Raw genomic sequence first — 18,702 nt, forward strand, 5'->3', positions numbered from 1 at the left:
TGCAAAATCCCCATGTATACTAAACTGTTGCTAACCTCTTACCTGGCCCCTGCACTAATAGATGTTTTGAATAAACAACTGCATCATAGGTACCACCTCTCAGAGTCCAGACGTGAGTCTGTTCTATCCTGTGTTTAACTTTATTTTAAACACAACAGTAACATGAATGGATGTCTGATATTAAGTAGCATACCATACAAAGTAAAAATATCTTGCACGTAAGTTCACTTGTGTTGGTAGTTACATGCAGACCTTAGTCATAAAGGCCTGGTGATTTATTATATTGTATATTACCTTGCAGTTTAATTGGTGGTTATTAAGGAAATGACCAGGCCTTATGACACTTACAGTGCTAACAAACCCGCGCTGAACCCAGGTAGCCAGCTTTCGACACCAGTGCGCTAATGACTACTCCAAAAGGTCCGGACCCATTGGAATGGATCTGTTAGTGGCGCTTGAACCTGTTACAACACCATGTACCCCTCAGGATGGGTCATTAAGCCTAAACAAACCTGTCCTCAGTAATAATGGTAATTCCTTCCCGCTGCCATTGAATGGAAGGGGCTGGCTCTCCCATGGCTCCACAGTTCACCAGGATGGTACCACCTTGGTCCACCACAACATCCTCAGGTTTCACCACTATCTGTGGTGAATCTATCGATCAATCAGAAATGTTAGTTGGTACAAGCTGATACTTAATCTGCTGGGTTTGACTCTGTTGTTCCGAGTCTCAGGGATATTTTTCAATATATGAGCAAAAATACAGATAAAGGAATACTGCCTCCATTATTTACTGATTTTAGACAAGAAAATATGAATCATCTCATCAAAAGTTTTTGTGCCCAAACTTTATAAAGGAAAATTTCCTCTGTTTTTCCCCGTAACAGCCATGTATGCTGACCTTGCAAAGTCAGCTCTGCTGTCCCTGCCACTACAGTTCCTATTTCATTAAATGCTCTGCACTCATAAAGGCCCTTGTCTTCTGCCTGGAAAAGGAAACATTGTCAGTTTTTTTTACCTTAATGAGTAACAGAACATGGATGAGACAAAATAATACAGAACCTGAAATAGTAAACCTCTACCCACTGTTGCCCCATTGATGACCAGAGATCCATTCTTCAGAAGCTGGATACGGTTGCTAGATTTTACAAACTCCCCAGACTTGAGCCATCGGATCCTGGGCGGAGGGTCTCCTGACACACTACAGGTCAAAACAACCTTGCCTGCTACTGTTACTGCCTTACTCTCTGGCCTCTTTACGACTCTTGGAGGTACTGTGGCATAAAAAATGGTAATAAGTGAAGACCATCATTATAGACCATCATTGATAATACAGACATATAATGTAATGTTACATGTAACATACATTGTATCTGGCAAACAATGGTAAGCAAAAAGAGGTGACAAAGGGCCAAAAACAGGCTAGTAAAATTTTCTTTAACACTGCAGTTCCATACACAAAATGTGGTCACTCCATTTCCAGAAGAAGCAAGAAGATACCTCTGGGTTTATGTAGGTATTTTAGTATTTAAGAAGTTTTTACTTATTCTCTATTCAACCTTGAACCTTGAAGTCAACGTGGACATCTTAGGGGGATTATCATTCAAACAATGGTCAACATGGCAGCGGTACAAGAAACAAAGAAACTTATGGACTGCTGAATTGTATTGACCCTATATGCTACAATATCACAACATGGTATCAACACTCAAATGTATCCATGCTAAATAGAGTATAGTAGAATGCCTTTGGTCAAGCTTATCCTTAGGTTGAACTCACTGTTAACTTTGACAGCTGCCACCACTCTGCGTCTGCCAGCAGTGTTTTCTGCCACACAGGAATAGGTCCCTTCATCTTTCTTCCTGGCATTTCTCACCACCAGTGAGCTGTAACCATTCACACTGGATGCTGAAAAATATTTACTTTATTGGCAGGTGTACTCCTCGCACCAGGGGTAGGACCTGGCATATTCAGATATGCAATTTTGTGCTAATTGATGGCAACTGGTTGTGTGTAAATGTAAACAAGTTCTGGTGAAGATGTGAATGAGGCAGGAATATTTTCATTTACCAGTTGAAATGTTAAGTTCCTGTTGCTTTATTTGTGCATCTAAGATCTCATTAAGAAATGACCAATAATGAGTGACTTGTGTGTCAGACATATCATTTTGAACATCAGGTGTTGATGTGACAAAGTTTCTGAAAGAAAAGGAAAAAAAACTTACAAAGAAATTAGCACTACATGTCTTCTATTAACATGTGTCATAATTACATGTATGTACAGATGAAGTTGACCTTTATTTCATCTAGGGAGGTTGTACAATGTTTTTATCTATCCTTGGTTACGGTAACTTTGATGTTTTGAAAAAAAACTGAAACCAAATCTCTGTTTTGTTGTACCTGGAATAATTTTCCCTCGGAATGTCCATGTGATAACGGGTGTGGGGACTCCCTCTGCTGCACACTCCAGCTGTATGTCTTCTCCCTCTGTAACCTTTGTGTCTCCAGGAAATTGTGTCAAAGATGGCACAACTGGTAACATCAAAGCAAATATTCAAATTAGCAATGTTTGCCCCAAAATGGTCTTGCATAACTTGTACATGTACATGTAACATCCGTGTCCATAATATCACCAGAGTCCATAATATCGCCACCTTGAGAAACAGTGTGATTACCTCCATGAAATGTGTCATGGAGGTTATATTTTCAGTTGCGTTTATCCGTCCTTCCTTCTGTCTGTCTGTTGGTCAACAAGATAACTCAAGAACGCCTGGATGGATTGGTTTCATACTTGGTGTGTTGGTAGGGTGTGACGAAAACTGGAAATGATGAGATTTTGGTCCCCCTAGTGGCTTCCCTTGGTACTGCAGCGCAACTTCCGGTTTTGATATCTCGCGATCTGGACATGCTAGGGTCATGAAATTTTGATGGAAGGTAGCTCTCGTGCTTGGGAAGAAGTCATATGAGTTTGGGCCCCCTAGCGGCTTGTTCTGGAACTGCAGGGCACTTTCTGGCGAAATGTTTAAAAGCCAATAAGTCCAGACAGGAACAACATATTTTCATTATTTTTGGTGTGTAGGTAGCTGAGAGAGAGATGTACATAATTAAATGTAAATTATGCAAATGAGGACTTTATTTGCATAATTAATGAGGAAATTCTATAATTACAGTGTTTTACATTATACTATGTAACCTAGGGCAGGCGGAACTTTAACAGATACTAATTATGCAAATGATGACCTAATTTGCATAATTAATGTGAAAATTCTATGATTTCGTAATGGTGAATGATGAGAATGTCATACTTGGGACATCTGTAAGTTAATCAAAAGTTAACATACATCACGATGCATATATCATGTTAATGCAGAGGTCATTTGAACAATTAAAGAAGAAATTTACATTTACATATCAAGATCATATTTCATGGAGGTATGAGATCTCGGAATTCTAGTTAAAAGATATTTTTGGGTTAATGAAAAAAGGAGTCCAGTCCGATGGGCGGAAAAAGCAGTCCAGTCCGATTTTGGGGTGGAAAAAGCAGTCTCTATGAGAAAGAGTGTGTTTGAAGGTCAAACACACAGCACTACCAGCGGACTAGCCCCCTGCTGTAGTGCATTGCACAATTGTGTGTCGCCCAAGGGCTGAGAAATGGAGATGGGCACCACCCTACGCTCGGGCAAGAGCACGGGAGGGTTTATGGAAAAAGGAGTCCAGTCCGATTTTGGGGTGGAAAAAGCAGTCCACTCCGATTTTGGGGTGGAAAAGCAGTCCGGTGGTTTGTACGAAATTTTACGAAAGACCATAGGCACAATTTTTTCTTGTGTGTGTACTTCTAGTTTCTTTGGGTACTTCAAGTTTCTATGAGTACTTCGAGTTTCTATGGGTACTTAGAGTTTCTATGAGTACTTAGAGTTTGTATGGGAAATTAGAGTTTCTATGAGTACTTAGAGTTTGCATGGGAACTTATGGTCTGTAACTTACATATCATCATCATCATCATGCCTCCGGATTATTACTTACATATAAGTAATAATAATCAGTCAAAAGATGAAGCGGTCAACTGACGAGATTTCCAGGGCCGATCCTGCTTGCAAGTAGCCTGATTAAATCGCTTTACGGTTGCCAGCTGCCCAACATCCAGCCGGCCCCTGCTAAAGCCACGTATGGCAGACTTTGCATTACACCGACAAGCATGTAAGTACCAGAAGTACAATTGTAAGAAAGAATCCCTTAATAATTAATTTTTGTTTATTGTGGATAGGTGACCTGTATGTATAGAAACTACTTTTCGGTGGTCCCAAGAGGTTTAAATCAGTTGTCCGCTATTCCTCACCCAAGGCTGCCTGAATTATGGGTTAAGGCGGCATATAGTGAGTCACATATATGCTAATTCAAGTTCCCATACAAACTCTAAATAGTCATAGAAACTCTAAGTACCCATAGAAACTCGAAGTACTCATAGAAACTCGAAGTACACACACAAGAAAATATTGTGCCTATGGTCTTTCGTAAAATTTGGTAGAAACCACCGGACTGCTTTTTCCACCCCAAAATCGGACTGGACTGCTTTTTCCGCTAATCGGACTGGACTCCTTTTTCCATTAACCCGATATTTTTACTGCAACATACTTTTGGTATGCACTCCTTCACACATCAAATGTACATACCTAGGGTACATTTGTATGTTGCAGTAAAAATATCTTTAAGCACACCTTTTCTCAAGGTTTTTTTTTTTTTTTTCAACCTTTATTTAACCTTGAAAATGTTAAGGTGAAAAGGTGGCGTTATTATGGACCCTGGTGATATTATGGACACAGATGTTAATATAAATGGGCGTTTTACTGGTGGTCAGTAAGGCCAAATTGACATGATTTTATGGATGACATCTGCCCGCGCATTGATTTTCGCCTGTTCTAACAAAAAAAAAAAAAAATCACGTCCACCGAGGCTCTGGCCCGGCTCTAGGCCCGGGTAGTCCATGGTAGTTAGCGACAATACGGAGCCGGGCACCCAGGCTACCGAAGCTCCATGACTCATGAACTACATATGTACAGTGCCGATTCACAAATTCCACAGAAAGCCAGCATGTGCCGGCTTGTCGTATACGTCGCTAAGTACTGCCGCAAATGCACAATACCAGCTTTGTATTCCTGTAGTTTAGAAGCATTTTTATTTTTGGTTGGAATATTTTTTTAGCCCGCGGTACTAGTTTGGAGATCTTCAGAGGATGTCATCCATAAAATTAAGTCGGAGTGGCCTAAATAGTGACAAAAAAGGGGGATGCGCTTATTTGGATGGGGAATGCTCTGACTTGGAAGTCAATGCTTTTTTCAAGCACTTGAACACGCAATGCTGCACTGCTAGTTGTCAGAAAATGGTCAGGTTTGATGACTTTCATATTTTGGCACATCTATCTTATTAAGAACATACTTGAGTAAGAAATGCTTCAGTGACATTCCTTTTGGAGTGAAACATAATAAAAACTAGAGGTCGGAGATCTCATGTCTTCGTCAGAGGTACATCGTTCTAGAGAAATTAACATGCGTATTCTTCACTCTTTTTAATAATCAATTTGGTCTAAAGAACAAAAGAATCTCTGTATCATTTTTATGGTACAGAACACCATGAAACGGTTTGCCGCAGATTATACAGATGCGTCGTCACCCGTGTTAGCCCCCGCCACCCCTACGTTATTTGAGTTTGGACTGTTACTGGAAAAAAAAACGTTCAAGAAATTCTTACTGTGTTGAAAGTGTCACGACAGCGCCGCAAAATATAATATGAGAAGATGTTATAAAGGAAAGAATCAGAACAGGGTGACTACTGCAGTTTTGTTAATTTGTCTTTATGACAAATAGAAGACTTGTTTCTTGTGTTCTTTGTGTTCTAACATTTGTACTTCTACAGTTAGTATATTCCAAATCTAGGCATCTCGTTTTTCGGCCCTTCGTGTTTTTATTGCGCGCTTTCCTTAAATTTAAGGTAATTAGATTTAAGGTCTCCAGTGGACGTCATCCATAGCAATTACTTGGTGTGGCCGTAGAAAATAACCTGACATATGTCCAACCTATCCTCCCCCTGCTGAAGTTATAGTACAATCCCTCAATGTAACGTCATTTGATCCCATCCCATTATGGGGTTCCCCGGCTATATCCAGCTGTCGGCTGTCTCCAAGCAGATGTAGGTGGGGGATTTCTAAACACAAAAGGTCCTATTACGGGGACATAACAACCTCCACGACTCTCATCTTTGAACTCAATCTTGGAGACCACGACAGTAATATGCCTATCAAATTTCATTAACTTCCATCCACACATACAAAAGTTATCCTGCTCACAAGAAAAATTAACAAAATGCCCCCTGTAGTCACAACGAAACCCCCCACGAAGCTCAGTAACGAACTTAACCTTGGTCCCGACAATAGTAAGCACCACACCAAGAATTATAATCAACATTTTACAAATACTTGAGTTATCTTGCTAACAAGCCACAAACACAAAAGGTGCACTAACGTGACGCACGGACCCCCCACGAAGCCGAAACTTGTACTTGACTTTGGCCTCAACAGCGGTAATATGCCTGCCAAAAATCATGGACGTCGAATCATGCCTTCCAGAGTTATATCGCAAAATCCGCAGTTCCCCACACACCGGCGAGACAATTTCATAGTCCTTCTGACGAAGACAATAATGTCATTTTATCATTTTATCATTAGCATCATAATATATATATATATTATCACACCTATTATCTGTATCTGTATTGGTCTAGCTGGTATAACTGCCCTTCGGTGTAACACACCAGCTTCACACACAAGCAGCGAGGCAACTTGTTACACCTAACTCCTGAACATCTAACTCTAAACATTGTTTAAAGCAATCTCATGATAATGCCCCTACTTCACTTGGTGACAGAGAGTTCCACTCTGCGATAGTTCTAGAAAAGAATGATCTTAATCCTTGGTTGATAACTCTGGTACTTGTAGGCATGACTATTTCTTGTTTTTTTTCTGAGCTGCTATTAGGTACTTATTATATAGTAGTTGGTATGTCCACCAGTTTATTAGTCATTTTGTACATGTACATTATGCATAGTCTGGACATTTTTGTCTGTCTTCAAGTGACACTCACTGTAGGTTTTGGTTAATTCTTGCAGCTTGATTCTGTACCCTTTCCTCTTTATCTCTATCTTTGTACTATGGATCCCATACCGTCACGGCACATTGTAGGTTCAGTCTTAAAAAGCGAATGTGTACATGTATGCAAGTGATTTTACTTGAGTTGGGCATGCCTACAGGATACATTTGATCACTCCCAATGTCTGTTTACTAGTGTTTAGCCTTAGTTGTGATATTGCTGGTCAATGTGACGCCCGGATACAGGTGGGTTTTTGTGGTTCTACAGCCTACCCACAAAACTGGTAGTTGCATGTTGGGTTCATTTGTTTATATGTATAATATGTATATTGTATGATTATGTATAATAATATATATGCATAAAGTAGCATTCTTCTGGATTAAACTGCATGAGCCATTTGATTTTCCATTCTTCCAGGGTGTTCAGGTTTTTGCAGAAGTTGTTACTCAAGTTACAAAAGTTAAAACTTAATCCTCCAAGTTTGTCTGAGATTCAAATCTCTCAAGCAAAATAAGAACGCCCAATGATAACAACATCAAAGATATATAGTTTTTATATACTCACCAAAAATAAGTAGTGTGAAAGAGTGTGAGTCCTCCCCTGCAGCATTAATAGCTGAACAGATATATTCACCACCATCATCTCTCTGCAATCAAAGAAATCTGGTTACATACCAGTCACTAACAGTATTGGTCATAATGCAAAGGTCATGAAATGTGGCAAGGCTCGTGGGAGTGATGGGATACCACCTGAACTCCTTACATGTAAGCCTGACATTCCCGTCTTAAGGCCACACCAATTTAATTTGTTGGTTCTCGGATTCGCCTCTTCGTTTTTTTCTGATTTGCAAAAAAAAAAAAATTTGATTCTGGTCCTGAATCAACTGAAAAATGCTCATATTTTGCCCCCAACAGTTAAGGAAAGTCCTTTTCTTCCTAGTTGTTACAGTTTTCCCATCTAACAATGCAGTGGTTTGATTAAAAGTTCAAAATTCAATGTTTAAATTTTAACCCAGCCTTTTGTGTTGACTTCATAGCTCATTCCGTAGCATTTAAGCCTATAATAGGATGCCTAGACCTGTTTTTATTTTTATTTTTTTTCGCCCTGTCGCTTCATATTTTTTCTGAAAAAATCCGAGAACCAACAAATTAAATTGGTGTGGCCTAATAGAACAAATTCTGCTCAACCAGTTGCTTGCATATGCATGCTGGCGGGAAGGTCAGCAACTTTGATCGTTCCGAAAACCCGCTATAATAATCAGGCAGGAAATTATTTCAGTGATGACAAATGGGCGAAACCTGAAAAGAGAACAATTACACTGCGCTGTCATTCCCACCCATATCCATTAACCCAAATGACCCAGTTGCTGCCATCTTTGTCTTTAGATAAAACATTGTGCGGCAGTCAAAACCCAAGGCAAACTGGTCCATTTGAGAATCAATGCCACCACTGACTGAAAAATTTACACAATTATGACCCCGTCGACTGGTCGCCATGGGAAGGGTTTGGGCCATGGGTGGACCCAAGTCTTGGTGGTTGTGGCCACGTTGGCCAGGTAGCTGCCCTGGGCAGTTCGCTTAATGCTTGCGTCAATGGGGAAAACTTTTGAGACTGAGAAATGTCCACAATCGCGGGTTGAAAAGGTGGTCGCCTGGGCAGGTTTGACTGTAGATCGTCTAAAATCAAATGCTTGCCCTCAACATAATGATCAAACTATCCAAGGTTTTAAAATCATGATCTACTTATGCCACAAGACAGTTACTAAAGCAACTGGATATGATTTTCGAAACGGTCAGATGTTTCAGATACATTTGTAGCATCCACTACCTTTTGTGTCTCACCATCACCAATGTAGAATGGTCATTCCTTGACAAAGACTGGAGTTGTACAGTCAAAAATTTGAGTCCAATTTTTTGTGTTGGAAATTACAGTTTAAACTTGCTGCATAATGACTTCTACCAACACAGATGAACTTTCAAGATAAAATGTAGAATGGTCTACTTACCTTGTCAAAAGGGAAAACTGGATTTCTTCATGCCATATTCAGTCAATTAAACAGATTCTAGATCCTATTCGAATGAAAGCTCATCTGTGTTGGTAGAATCTATAGTTAAAGAGTTTGACTTGTTCCAACACAAAAAGGGAACTCACCATAAATTTTCGGCTTATCCCGTCAACCTTCGTCAGATTTGTGATGCAGTCGCTGACTTTCCGGAAGTCGGAAACATGATGACGTCAGGAGTGCATCAAAAGTGGCGGGAAGACGGTATCTCCCACCATCACGGTTCAGAGAGGGTTGGTGGGCCCTGATGTAAACTGCCTCCTTCACGCCTCTCACAAAGTAATCCTGCTCCGTGTAGATACCGTCTTCCCGCCACTTTTGATGCACTCCTGACGTCATCACGTTTCCCAGATTCTAGATCGATGATACCCATAAAGTTACAAACTTATCTAGTCTCATTTATGTTGTATACCTGTGCTTCTTTGATGGTAAGCTGGCCAGGGCTGACCTGTATCCTTGAAGTCTGCAAATTTAAAACCTGTTGGTCCTTCAACCATGTTATGGCTGGAACAGGAGTTCCTTCTGCCTCACATGGTAAGGATACATCTTGGCCTTCCACAACTGTTCTCTGGGTCTGGACTGGTGCGATCACTGGAGGTGCTGTAAAAGACAACATAATCAGTAATATCTGCACTTTGAACCAATGCCAGTGTACAAAATGTTCAGGGGTAACCAGCAACAATAGGGAGCCGGCAGTAGCTATGGAGGATGGCACCCAGGCTAAAAGAGAGTACATGATTTACCATGAATGACAATTTCACCGTTTGGTCACAAAAGGGTGACTCCGTTCAGCATAAACTTACAAACCTTTCCAGATTTCAAACCAAGCAGATTTTTACAAGACGTATAGTTGAAGATTCAACGATTCGGACTCACAAGTCATTGAGAACATAATCTAGAGCAATTTGAAATTCGTTGAAAATTTTCTTTAGTACGGCACCATCATTTTGCTAATTTCACTGTGTTCCAAATATGATCATGGAACTACCTGGAGGTAAAGGATTGCATAGAAAGAACATGGTATTCTCGGAGTAATAAAAAGTGTTCAAAAGGCCTTCGATTTAGTACATGGCTTGTTATTTCTTACGTACATGGCAGTTGTGTGACTGCATACACATTCTCTCCTTAAAGGAGCTGTCTACTGCAGAAGCAGGTATTATGATTCATCAGAGAATAAACTGTTATGCTGGAATCCACTGTTTTGTCTTATTTACAAATCAAAGCCTGAATACATTTTGTACAGGATGAACATTATAGCGATCGAATCCGGCAATCCCAGAGTTCAATGCGCACTGTGTGTTGATGAGGAGGGTAAATAGTCGTTCGACAAAAAGTGCCCAAATCTCTGTATCCCAAGACGGGCTTAGGTTTTCAATGTTTTGTGGACATTCCTAAATGTGCAATAGTCACTTGAATGCTACTGTTGCACTAGAAATCATGCCCAAAGTTGACCATACAGGCTAACGTAGGCGTATACAGCACTGTACATTAGAAGCGGATCTGTATGGGGGTACATAGATTTAGAAAAGGATTATTGTTAAAAAGGCAGCTCAGGTAAGTTAGCCAAAAGTCGGGTGCCTTTGTATCCCCAAAAATATTATCAGAAAAAATACCTGCTTCTATAGAGTGGAGAACTATGTGTACATGAATGTTCTTACCCTGCACCTCCAAGGTAATGGTCCGAGATGAAGACCCAGCTTCATTGGTTACTTTACAAGCATATGTGCCTGTGTGCTCCAGTTGGGCAATGGGTATCTGAAGTCCACCAGAAAACAGCATCTACAGTCATGGACAAAAACAAGTTACTTTTGGGTATTTTTATTAGAGTGATGTGTGAAACTTTCCAATTATCTTGCCTTGTGTATTGGAATGTCCAAGCAGATCCTACGGATGTTAGTCAGTACTTTTTTTTTATTAGTTAGGCCACACCAATTTAATTTGTTGGTTCTCGGATTTTTTCAGAAAAAATATGAAGCGACAGGGCGAAAAAAAATAAAAATAAAACAGGTCTAGGCATCCTATTATAGGCTTAAATGCTACGGAATGAGCTATGAAGTCAACACAATAGGCTGGGTTAAAATTTAAACATTGAATTTTGAACTTTTAATCAAACCACTGCATTGATAGATGGGAAAACTGTAACAACTAGGAAGAAAAGGACTTTCCTCAACTGTTGGGGGCAAAATATGAGCATTTTTCAGTTGATTCAGGACCAGAATCAAATTTTTTTTTTTTGCAAATCAGAAAAAAACAAAGAGGCGAATCCGAGAACCAACAAATTAAAGACCCTGTTCATACCAGACTTATATTTTCAAAAACCGGTTCTTATTTAACCTGGTGTGAACGCAAATTAACCGGTTTTTTAGGGGTTTAAATCCGATTTTGAAAAACCACCTCGGGAGGTGGTTTTTGAGGGGTTTTTGTGGGGTTTTTCCACCGAAAAACCTGGTCTGAACGCTAAGGGTTTATTGAACCGGTTTTTGCGTCGTAATTCCGGGGTCACGCGGGGTCAGCATCCTGACCGTGTGCGACCTGCAAGCTTTTTTGATCGCGTTGTTTTGACCAATTTGAGTTCGTTTCCACTGTTTTTCCATGGTTCCTCTTCATTCTGCGATGGAATCAGCATATGCAACCTGGTCGGCGGACGAGACGCTCCTTATACTTAGGTTTGGAGAGCAGGAGTCGCCAAATTCGAAAGAAGCGGGGGGGGGGCGGCGAGGGCTCTACCGAAACAAAAATGTTGGAGGAGGCTGATTTCTTGAAAATAAAGGATCAGTGCCGCAGTAAGGTAAAACAAAAAACAACTGAAGACGGCATACAAGTAAGAAGGCCAAGGACAACAATCGGAAGAGCGGGAGGAATGGTTATCAAACTGCAGTCATGGCCGATTGGATATTCACCGGACAGGATTTTTTCAAAACCGGTTATCAAAAGTCTGGTATGAACGCTAAGGGTTTTAGCCGGGTTTTTGAAAAACCGGTTGAAACCGCTAAATGTAAGTCTGGTATGAACAGGGTCAAATTGGTGTGGCCTTAGGTTAAGCCTATGAAAATGTTTTTGTTTGTTTGTTTGGCATAACCGGTAAACCAGTTTTGTACATGTACGTACATGTACAAGCTGCGTAAGACCGGACTGTAAAGTTTGAACCACTCACACCGGGAAGGTCCCCTACTATTTTCGATAAGTGCGGTGGGTTCTTTGACCTGCATGGGATGTGGCTCTCCCAAAACACAGGAACTCCATTTAACATCCTATCCGAGGGACGTCCCTAACTGAAGCTAGGTACATGTACTCATTTCCACCTGAGTGAAGTGAGGAAAGTCATGTTAAGTGCCTTTCCAAAGGGCACAAGATCGGTGACATGGGTAGGATTCGAACCAGCGACCTCTTGGGTGTGAGCCGAACGCCCTACTGACTGCACCACACAACCCCACAAGTGTAGTCAATATGTATTTAGTAGTTGCTATACTTTGTACCCTGTACAACTGCTGTGCAATTAAGTTATCATATTATAAGAAAGTTATCATATTATAAGTATCCAAATATCAGCCAAGCAGTATCCTTTAGCTACCTGGACACTGCTTGCCCGATTGGATATTGCCATGCCATTGTTGGGACTGAAGATTATAGTTGGGGCACCTATATTGACAGCAACTACATCTCATTTCCTCCATGAAAAATGGAGGTATTGTTTTTGGTGTGTCTGTGTTTCTGTGTGTGTGTGAGTGTGTCTGTCTGTGTGTGTGTGTTTCCGCACATTTGTAGTCAGCATAACTTCAGAACGCTTTTATGGATTGTTATGATATTTGGTATGTTGGTACTGTAGGTCATTGGAAGACAACTGTCAAGGTCAGATATGGGCCTCCTGCTGGCTGACCTTGGTACTGCAGCAGAACTACCGTTTTTTTTATCTTTGGCTACCTCCATACCGCGGGGAAGTCAGCTCACGTCACACCAGAACTTCTACTAATCTGGATACAATCCTCACAAAGACTGAAAGATTCTGCAATAGCTGCATTCCTAACTTGGTACGACTGCTAAACACAATAGTTTCCAATAGTTTCTTTTTTACTAATTGTTAGTAGCAATTTGCATGTTTGTAGGTATATGTAGCTTTTATACAATATATGCATTATTACGCTCTAAAAATATTTTTAATGAGTCATGTTGCATTAACCATTGTATGTGTAAATAGAAATTTTAATGTGTAAATCAGTAATTCCCCTGGTGCGCTGTCGTGAGTACCGTCCGGCGGTGACCACTTTGTATATTTGTTACTAGTATTTTGGACACGGGTAATTGTGTTTTAACTAATTAGCACATTCTGTAGTTGCAACCAATTCAGGGCCCATGCCCTGCGAGATGTAACAAGTGCACAAAGAACAATAAACCAGTATTATTATCTTTTGTCCTGAACATGCTATGGTTTTGCATGGATTTTTTGGTGACAGATAGCTTTTCATGTCAGGAACAAGAATTCGGAGATCTCAAACCTCCATGAAATATATGAGTTTTTACCTTCGCCAAGAAGGTTATGTTTTCATAGGCGTTCGTGTGTGTGTGTGTCTGTCTGTCTGTAAACACGATAACTTGAGAAGGCTTAAATGCGTTGACTTCATATTTGGTAGGTGGGTAGGTCTTGATGAGACCTCGAAATGATTAGATTTTGGGCCCCCTAGCGGCTTCTTATGGTACTGCAGCTGAACTTCCGGTTTTGATATATCGTGATCTGGACATGCTAGGGTCACGAAATTTGGATGGTAGGTAAGTCTTGTGCTGGGGAAGAAGTGACATAGGTTTGGGCCCCCTAGCGGCTTGCTCAGGAACTGCAGGGGCATTTCTTTGAAAATATTCATAAGAGGATAACTCAAGAACCGGTGGACGGATCTTCATGATTTTTGGTATGTAGGTAGCTTAAGTTACGCTTGACATAATTATGTGACAATTATGCAAATATGGATGTAATTTGCATAATTAATGAGGAAATTCTATAAATCAGCTGCATTACATTATAGGACTATTCAAGCTTGTGACATATGTAATTGAGAACAAGAGAAACACAGGCAGATATTGATTATGTAAATTAACACTTAATTTGCATAATTAATGAGAAAATGTTATAATTCCATAATAGTAACTGCCTGGAATTTCATACTTGGGGTATTTGAAAGTTAAGTAAAGGTGAACATCATTAAACATAACTTATTCAAATAAGGACCTTATTTGCATAATTTATGAGGAAATGATAGAATGGCTTTCTTTGTTAAGATAAGGCTGTCTTTTGATGGAGAATATAATCAAGTAAATCAACTGATATAATTCATGCAAATGAGGATCCTATTTGCATAATCAGGAGGAATAATCTGATTAACATCATTTGGCGAAGGTATGAGATCGTGGGACTCTAGTTTTTGTACATGTTTTTACACAGTACACTACGGTACAGAACAAAATCAGTTTTTTTTTTAACAAAATCAGTTTTTTTTTTAACAAAAAGCTAATACAGTAGCACTTTTGGCCTGAAATAGGTCAGGCTGTAATAGATATGGTCAACTCAGTACATGTAGCCTATTCCAAAGGGAGAACCTCATTAATCAAACCGGGTAGGCGCGCTGCCTCCACACGTGTTTTGCTGGTGTGTTGTTGCATAACACCGCACATCTGTTTTCCCTGCCTTGCAAAAAGATCCAGAAACCGAAAAGGAGCACCGTGTTTTCATCATTTTTGGTATGTAGGTAGCTTAGAGAGAGATGTACAATCAAATTATGTAAATCATGAATAAATTTGCATAAATAAGGAGGAAATTCTGTAATTATTTACAGTGTTTTACATGATAGTACTGTCATACATTTAATATATGTAATCTATGGCAGGTTGAACATCAACAGATACCAATTATGCAAATAATGACCTAATTTGCATAATTAATGTGAAAATTCTGGGATTTAAGTTGTTGTTAATGGTGAATGATTGGAATTTTATACCTTGTAACATGAGTAAGTTACTTAAATGTTAACAACACTATGCATATTTTATATTAATACAAGGGTAATTTGCATAATTAATGAGGACATGTCTGACAGGAAATATTGCTCAAGGATAGGCGTTTCACACGCAAAATATTGTAATTTGAGTTTAGAAAACCATAAATTAAACTAGATTATGTCAATTGCAACCTTATTACTCCGTGAATGAGGTCAGGACCTCCGGACGGAGTGTTGTGATCGGCTGATTTTTCATGTTCGCAGTCAAAACACTGGGTTCTCTTTGTGTAATCGGCACGCAATTTTATACGCCGTCTGCGGGCATGCCCGTGTTGATGCACGAATGTGTATTTTTGCCGTTGCTGCTTTCGCGGTCAATGTAATATTGCAGACGCACCCCTACAATTACGAGGCGAATTGGAATGGTCCAGAAAAACGCGTTGTTTGGAATAGCAGTGGGGGGGGGTGGAGCTTCATGCAGATACTGGGTGGTTTTGATAAGTGGTTCCAGATGTTTTTGCCCATGCTTAAGAGATGCCAAGTTTTTTGGAAGATGTTCGCAGCCAAAACGCATTCTTCCGTACGTCGCATTTCTGTGTAATTTCGCATGTGGTGTGGCATTATGTCCGGGATGATGCACGTCTTTTTATTTTTACCGTAGCTGTTTTGATATTGAAGTAAATGCATATTTTAGAAACATCCCTACTTTTACAATCCTGTGGAATAGGCCGTAGGTTTAGGCAGTTGTCTGGTAGCAGAGGTACTCTAAGCAGATATCCTGGTTATCTGGCCGGCGGTAGTAACACTCGCGGTGCTTACCACAACTGTTGCTGGAATTTGGCCTGTTCCAGGCGCGCTTAATTAGGTACAGGCACGGTAAGACGGTGGGGCTGTCTTTGTTACTAGACACGACCATGATAGTCCGATCTTTATGCGAATGCAATGATTGTGTGTGTGTAATTAAAATGAACTTCGAACTTGAAGCACAGTATCTTTACACGCCCTGGGAGCAGTAATGGATTTAGCTCTTTGTATGTTTTATGCTTGTGACGCGCCCTCATTGTATTAACCGTTGCCTAATTATAATGTCTGCACAGTAGGTCTGGCATTGACGCTAGGGATTTTGTTGAAATATATAAAACTTCACGGAGGATTGTCGCCTATGGCTTCTTGTTTCCATATTCAGACAAATCCCGAAAAAATCATTTACATAAATTCTACATATTTCATGGAGGTATGAGATCGTCAAATTCTTGTTTGATTTTACACCTGGTGCTGGAAATCTGTGCTGACAATAGGTTTCCCATTGAACTCCCAGTTGATAGATGGACGTGGTCTGCCACTGGACAAACAAGGTAAGGTCACCGACAGGCCCTGCTTGGTAATGATAGTCCTGGGGCCATCCTCTATGACAGGTGGCACTGTGGAAGATTAGACTTCAGTTACATACATGTATATGTCTAAAGATGTATACAGTTAAAACTGAGAACACAATCAACAAAAACATTAAATTTGGTGTAGACATAATTAACAAAAATTAATGTGAGAAAGAAGTTGTGTTCTCATTCAACAAGAATAATATTTCTTACATTAGAAAGATTGACGCTTGCAACCAAATTCAGCCATGTATTTTGCACCTTCCTCCCCATGCAAAATTGACTGTTCAAAAATCCCCTTTGCAAAGGTGGAACATTTCAAAAATAACTTCTGCCCATTATGCAGGTGTCAAAAACTTCCCAGCTGTGTGTTGACAGTCATGTAACTAGTTACATGTACATGTATACATGTACATGTATTTGATGTATGTCACAGGGGAGATTGGAATCCAGGGGAATCCAGAATCCTCCTAGGGGAGATTGGAATTCCAATCTCTTCTAGGAGAATTCCAGATTCTCCTAGAGAAGATAGGAATTCCAATTTGTCCTAGGACAAGTGGGAATTCTTACAGGACAATCTCCAATCTAAAAAGGAGAAATTCTGATTGCATCAAAATGCTTGGGAAAATAGAGTTATTTCACACCCAAACTTTCAATCAATTCCAGCATAGGTAAGTGAATATGTAAATCAGACTCAGATATTTGCATCAGGCCATTGTGAGATAGTTACTAAAAAATTTGTTTTTCCAGTGTGTTAGAGTCTTGGTATATAAAGCTTTGGTATAGAATCTTAGGTATAGAATTTAAGATGCCAAGTCTGTATGTGTAAATTCTAAATAAAACCATGGTTTGTAAGAATATTGTTGTTTTCTTTATTTTGCCAATTTGTTTTCACATTATTTTGCTAATTGGAAATAGATTTGGGTCTAAGTTAGGATTGCAATTATGGAATTAGAACTGCAAATTATGCCGGGACAAATTTTGATTCCAATCTAGTAATTCACCTACAATAGTAATAGGCTTGCCTATGCTGAAATTGATTGAAAGTTTAGGTGTGAAATGATTCTATGAGTTCTAGTATTTCTACTACTGAATTGGGATCTGAATATCATGATTACAATCTCTCCTAGGAGGATTCCAGATTCCCCTAGGATGATTCCAGTCTCCCCTAGGGGAGATAGGAATTCCAATCTCCCCTAGGAGGATTCCGGATTCCCCTGGATTCCAATCTCCCCTGTGACATATACAATGCATAGATCTTTTGAGTCGTACATTGCTGTTAATATGGTGTCTGGCATTGTCAGCAGCCTTTATACAATTTGAAAAGAGGTGTATGCCAAAAACTGGAATGAAGTTTTATATTCTTCACTATAAAATCATTCATCCTTACCTTGCACAAATACCTTTACTTTTCGTACAGCTGTACCAGCATTATTCTGAGCAACACAGCTATACACCCCACTGTCTGCCACCTTTATTCTTCTAATTTCTAGTGAGTGATCGTCTCTCTGGGTAAATCCGTTGTCATCGTGGAGAAACTGCCCTCTTTTCTGCCATGTTACCCTGGGATGAGGACTTCCCATGACTCTGCATGGCAGCACGACATCTGAGTTCACAACTACAGAAATGTCTGTAGGATCCTCATCATTGATTCTTGGTGGATCTGTGAAAGGTAGCAAAAATGTAATGTCACTGAAGGTAGCATATGAAAATTTGTACGACTTCCAACAAACTACTTGTGATCATGTACTAAGTGTAAAGTGAGTTGTTTTTATTAGCATGTGTTTACCTCTAACGTTGACAACATTAGCTTGTCACCATCTACAGATATGTAAGGCCACACTGACTTAATTTTATGGATGACATCCTCTGAAGACGTGTGGTCGTGTGGCACAGTCGGTAGCGCGTTTGGCTCACACCCAAGAGGTCATGGGTTCGAATCCTGCCCATGTCACTGATCTTGTGCCCTTGGGAAAGGCACTTTACACGACTTTCCTCACTTCACTCAGGTGTAAATGAGTACCTAGCTTCAGTTAGGGACATCCCTCGGATAGGACGTTAAATGGAGGTCCCATGTTCGGGAAGAGCCACACCCCACCACACTTATCGAAAAGAGTAGGGGAACTTGCCTGTGTGAGTGGG

General features: G+C 40.1%; 1 protein-coding gene across 2 annotated transcripts in view; it reads right to left on the reverse strand.

Annotated features, from left to right (window-relative positions):
* Positions 1-487: 487 nt before the first annotated feature.
* The window catches only part of LOC109467615 (hemicentin-1-like), a 108,472-nt gene continuing 90,257 nt past the window's right edge, over positions 488-18,702 (reverse strand). For both annotated transcript variants that reach the window (XM_019765631.1, XM_019765630.1), the window contains 10 exons: positions 17,951-18,223; positions 16,454-16,605; positions 10,859-10,979; positions 9,613-9,800; positions 7,703-7,784; positions 2,400-2,531; positions 1,780-1,908; positions 1,087-1,274; positions 902-986; positions 488-654 (listed from right to left, as the gene is read on the reverse strand). In XM_019765631.1, the coding sequence (XP_019621190.1) occupies positions 503-654; positions 902-986; positions 1,087-1,274; positions 1,780-1,908; positions 2,400-2,531; positions 7,703-7,784; positions 9,613-9,800; positions 10,859-10,979; positions 16,454-16,605; positions 17,951-18,223 (1,502 nt within the window). In that variant the 3' untranslated portion in view covers positions 488-502. The remainder of the gene's footprint in view (positions 655-901; positions 987-1,086; positions 1,275-1,779; positions 1,909-2,399; positions 2,532-7,702; positions 7,785-9,612; positions 9,801-10,858; positions 10,980-16,453; positions 16,606-17,950; positions 18,224-18,702) is intronic.

This window comes from Branchiostoma belcheri, unplaced genomic scaffold, assembly GCF_001625305.1.
Source record: "Branchiostoma belcheri isolate BF01 breed outbred unplaced genomic scaffold, Haploidv18h27 scaffold184, whole genome shotgun sequence".
NCBI classification, from domain to species: domain Eukaryota; kingdom Metazoa; phylum Chordata; class Leptocardii; order Amphioxiformes; family Branchiostomatidae; genus Branchiostoma; species Branchiostoma belcheri.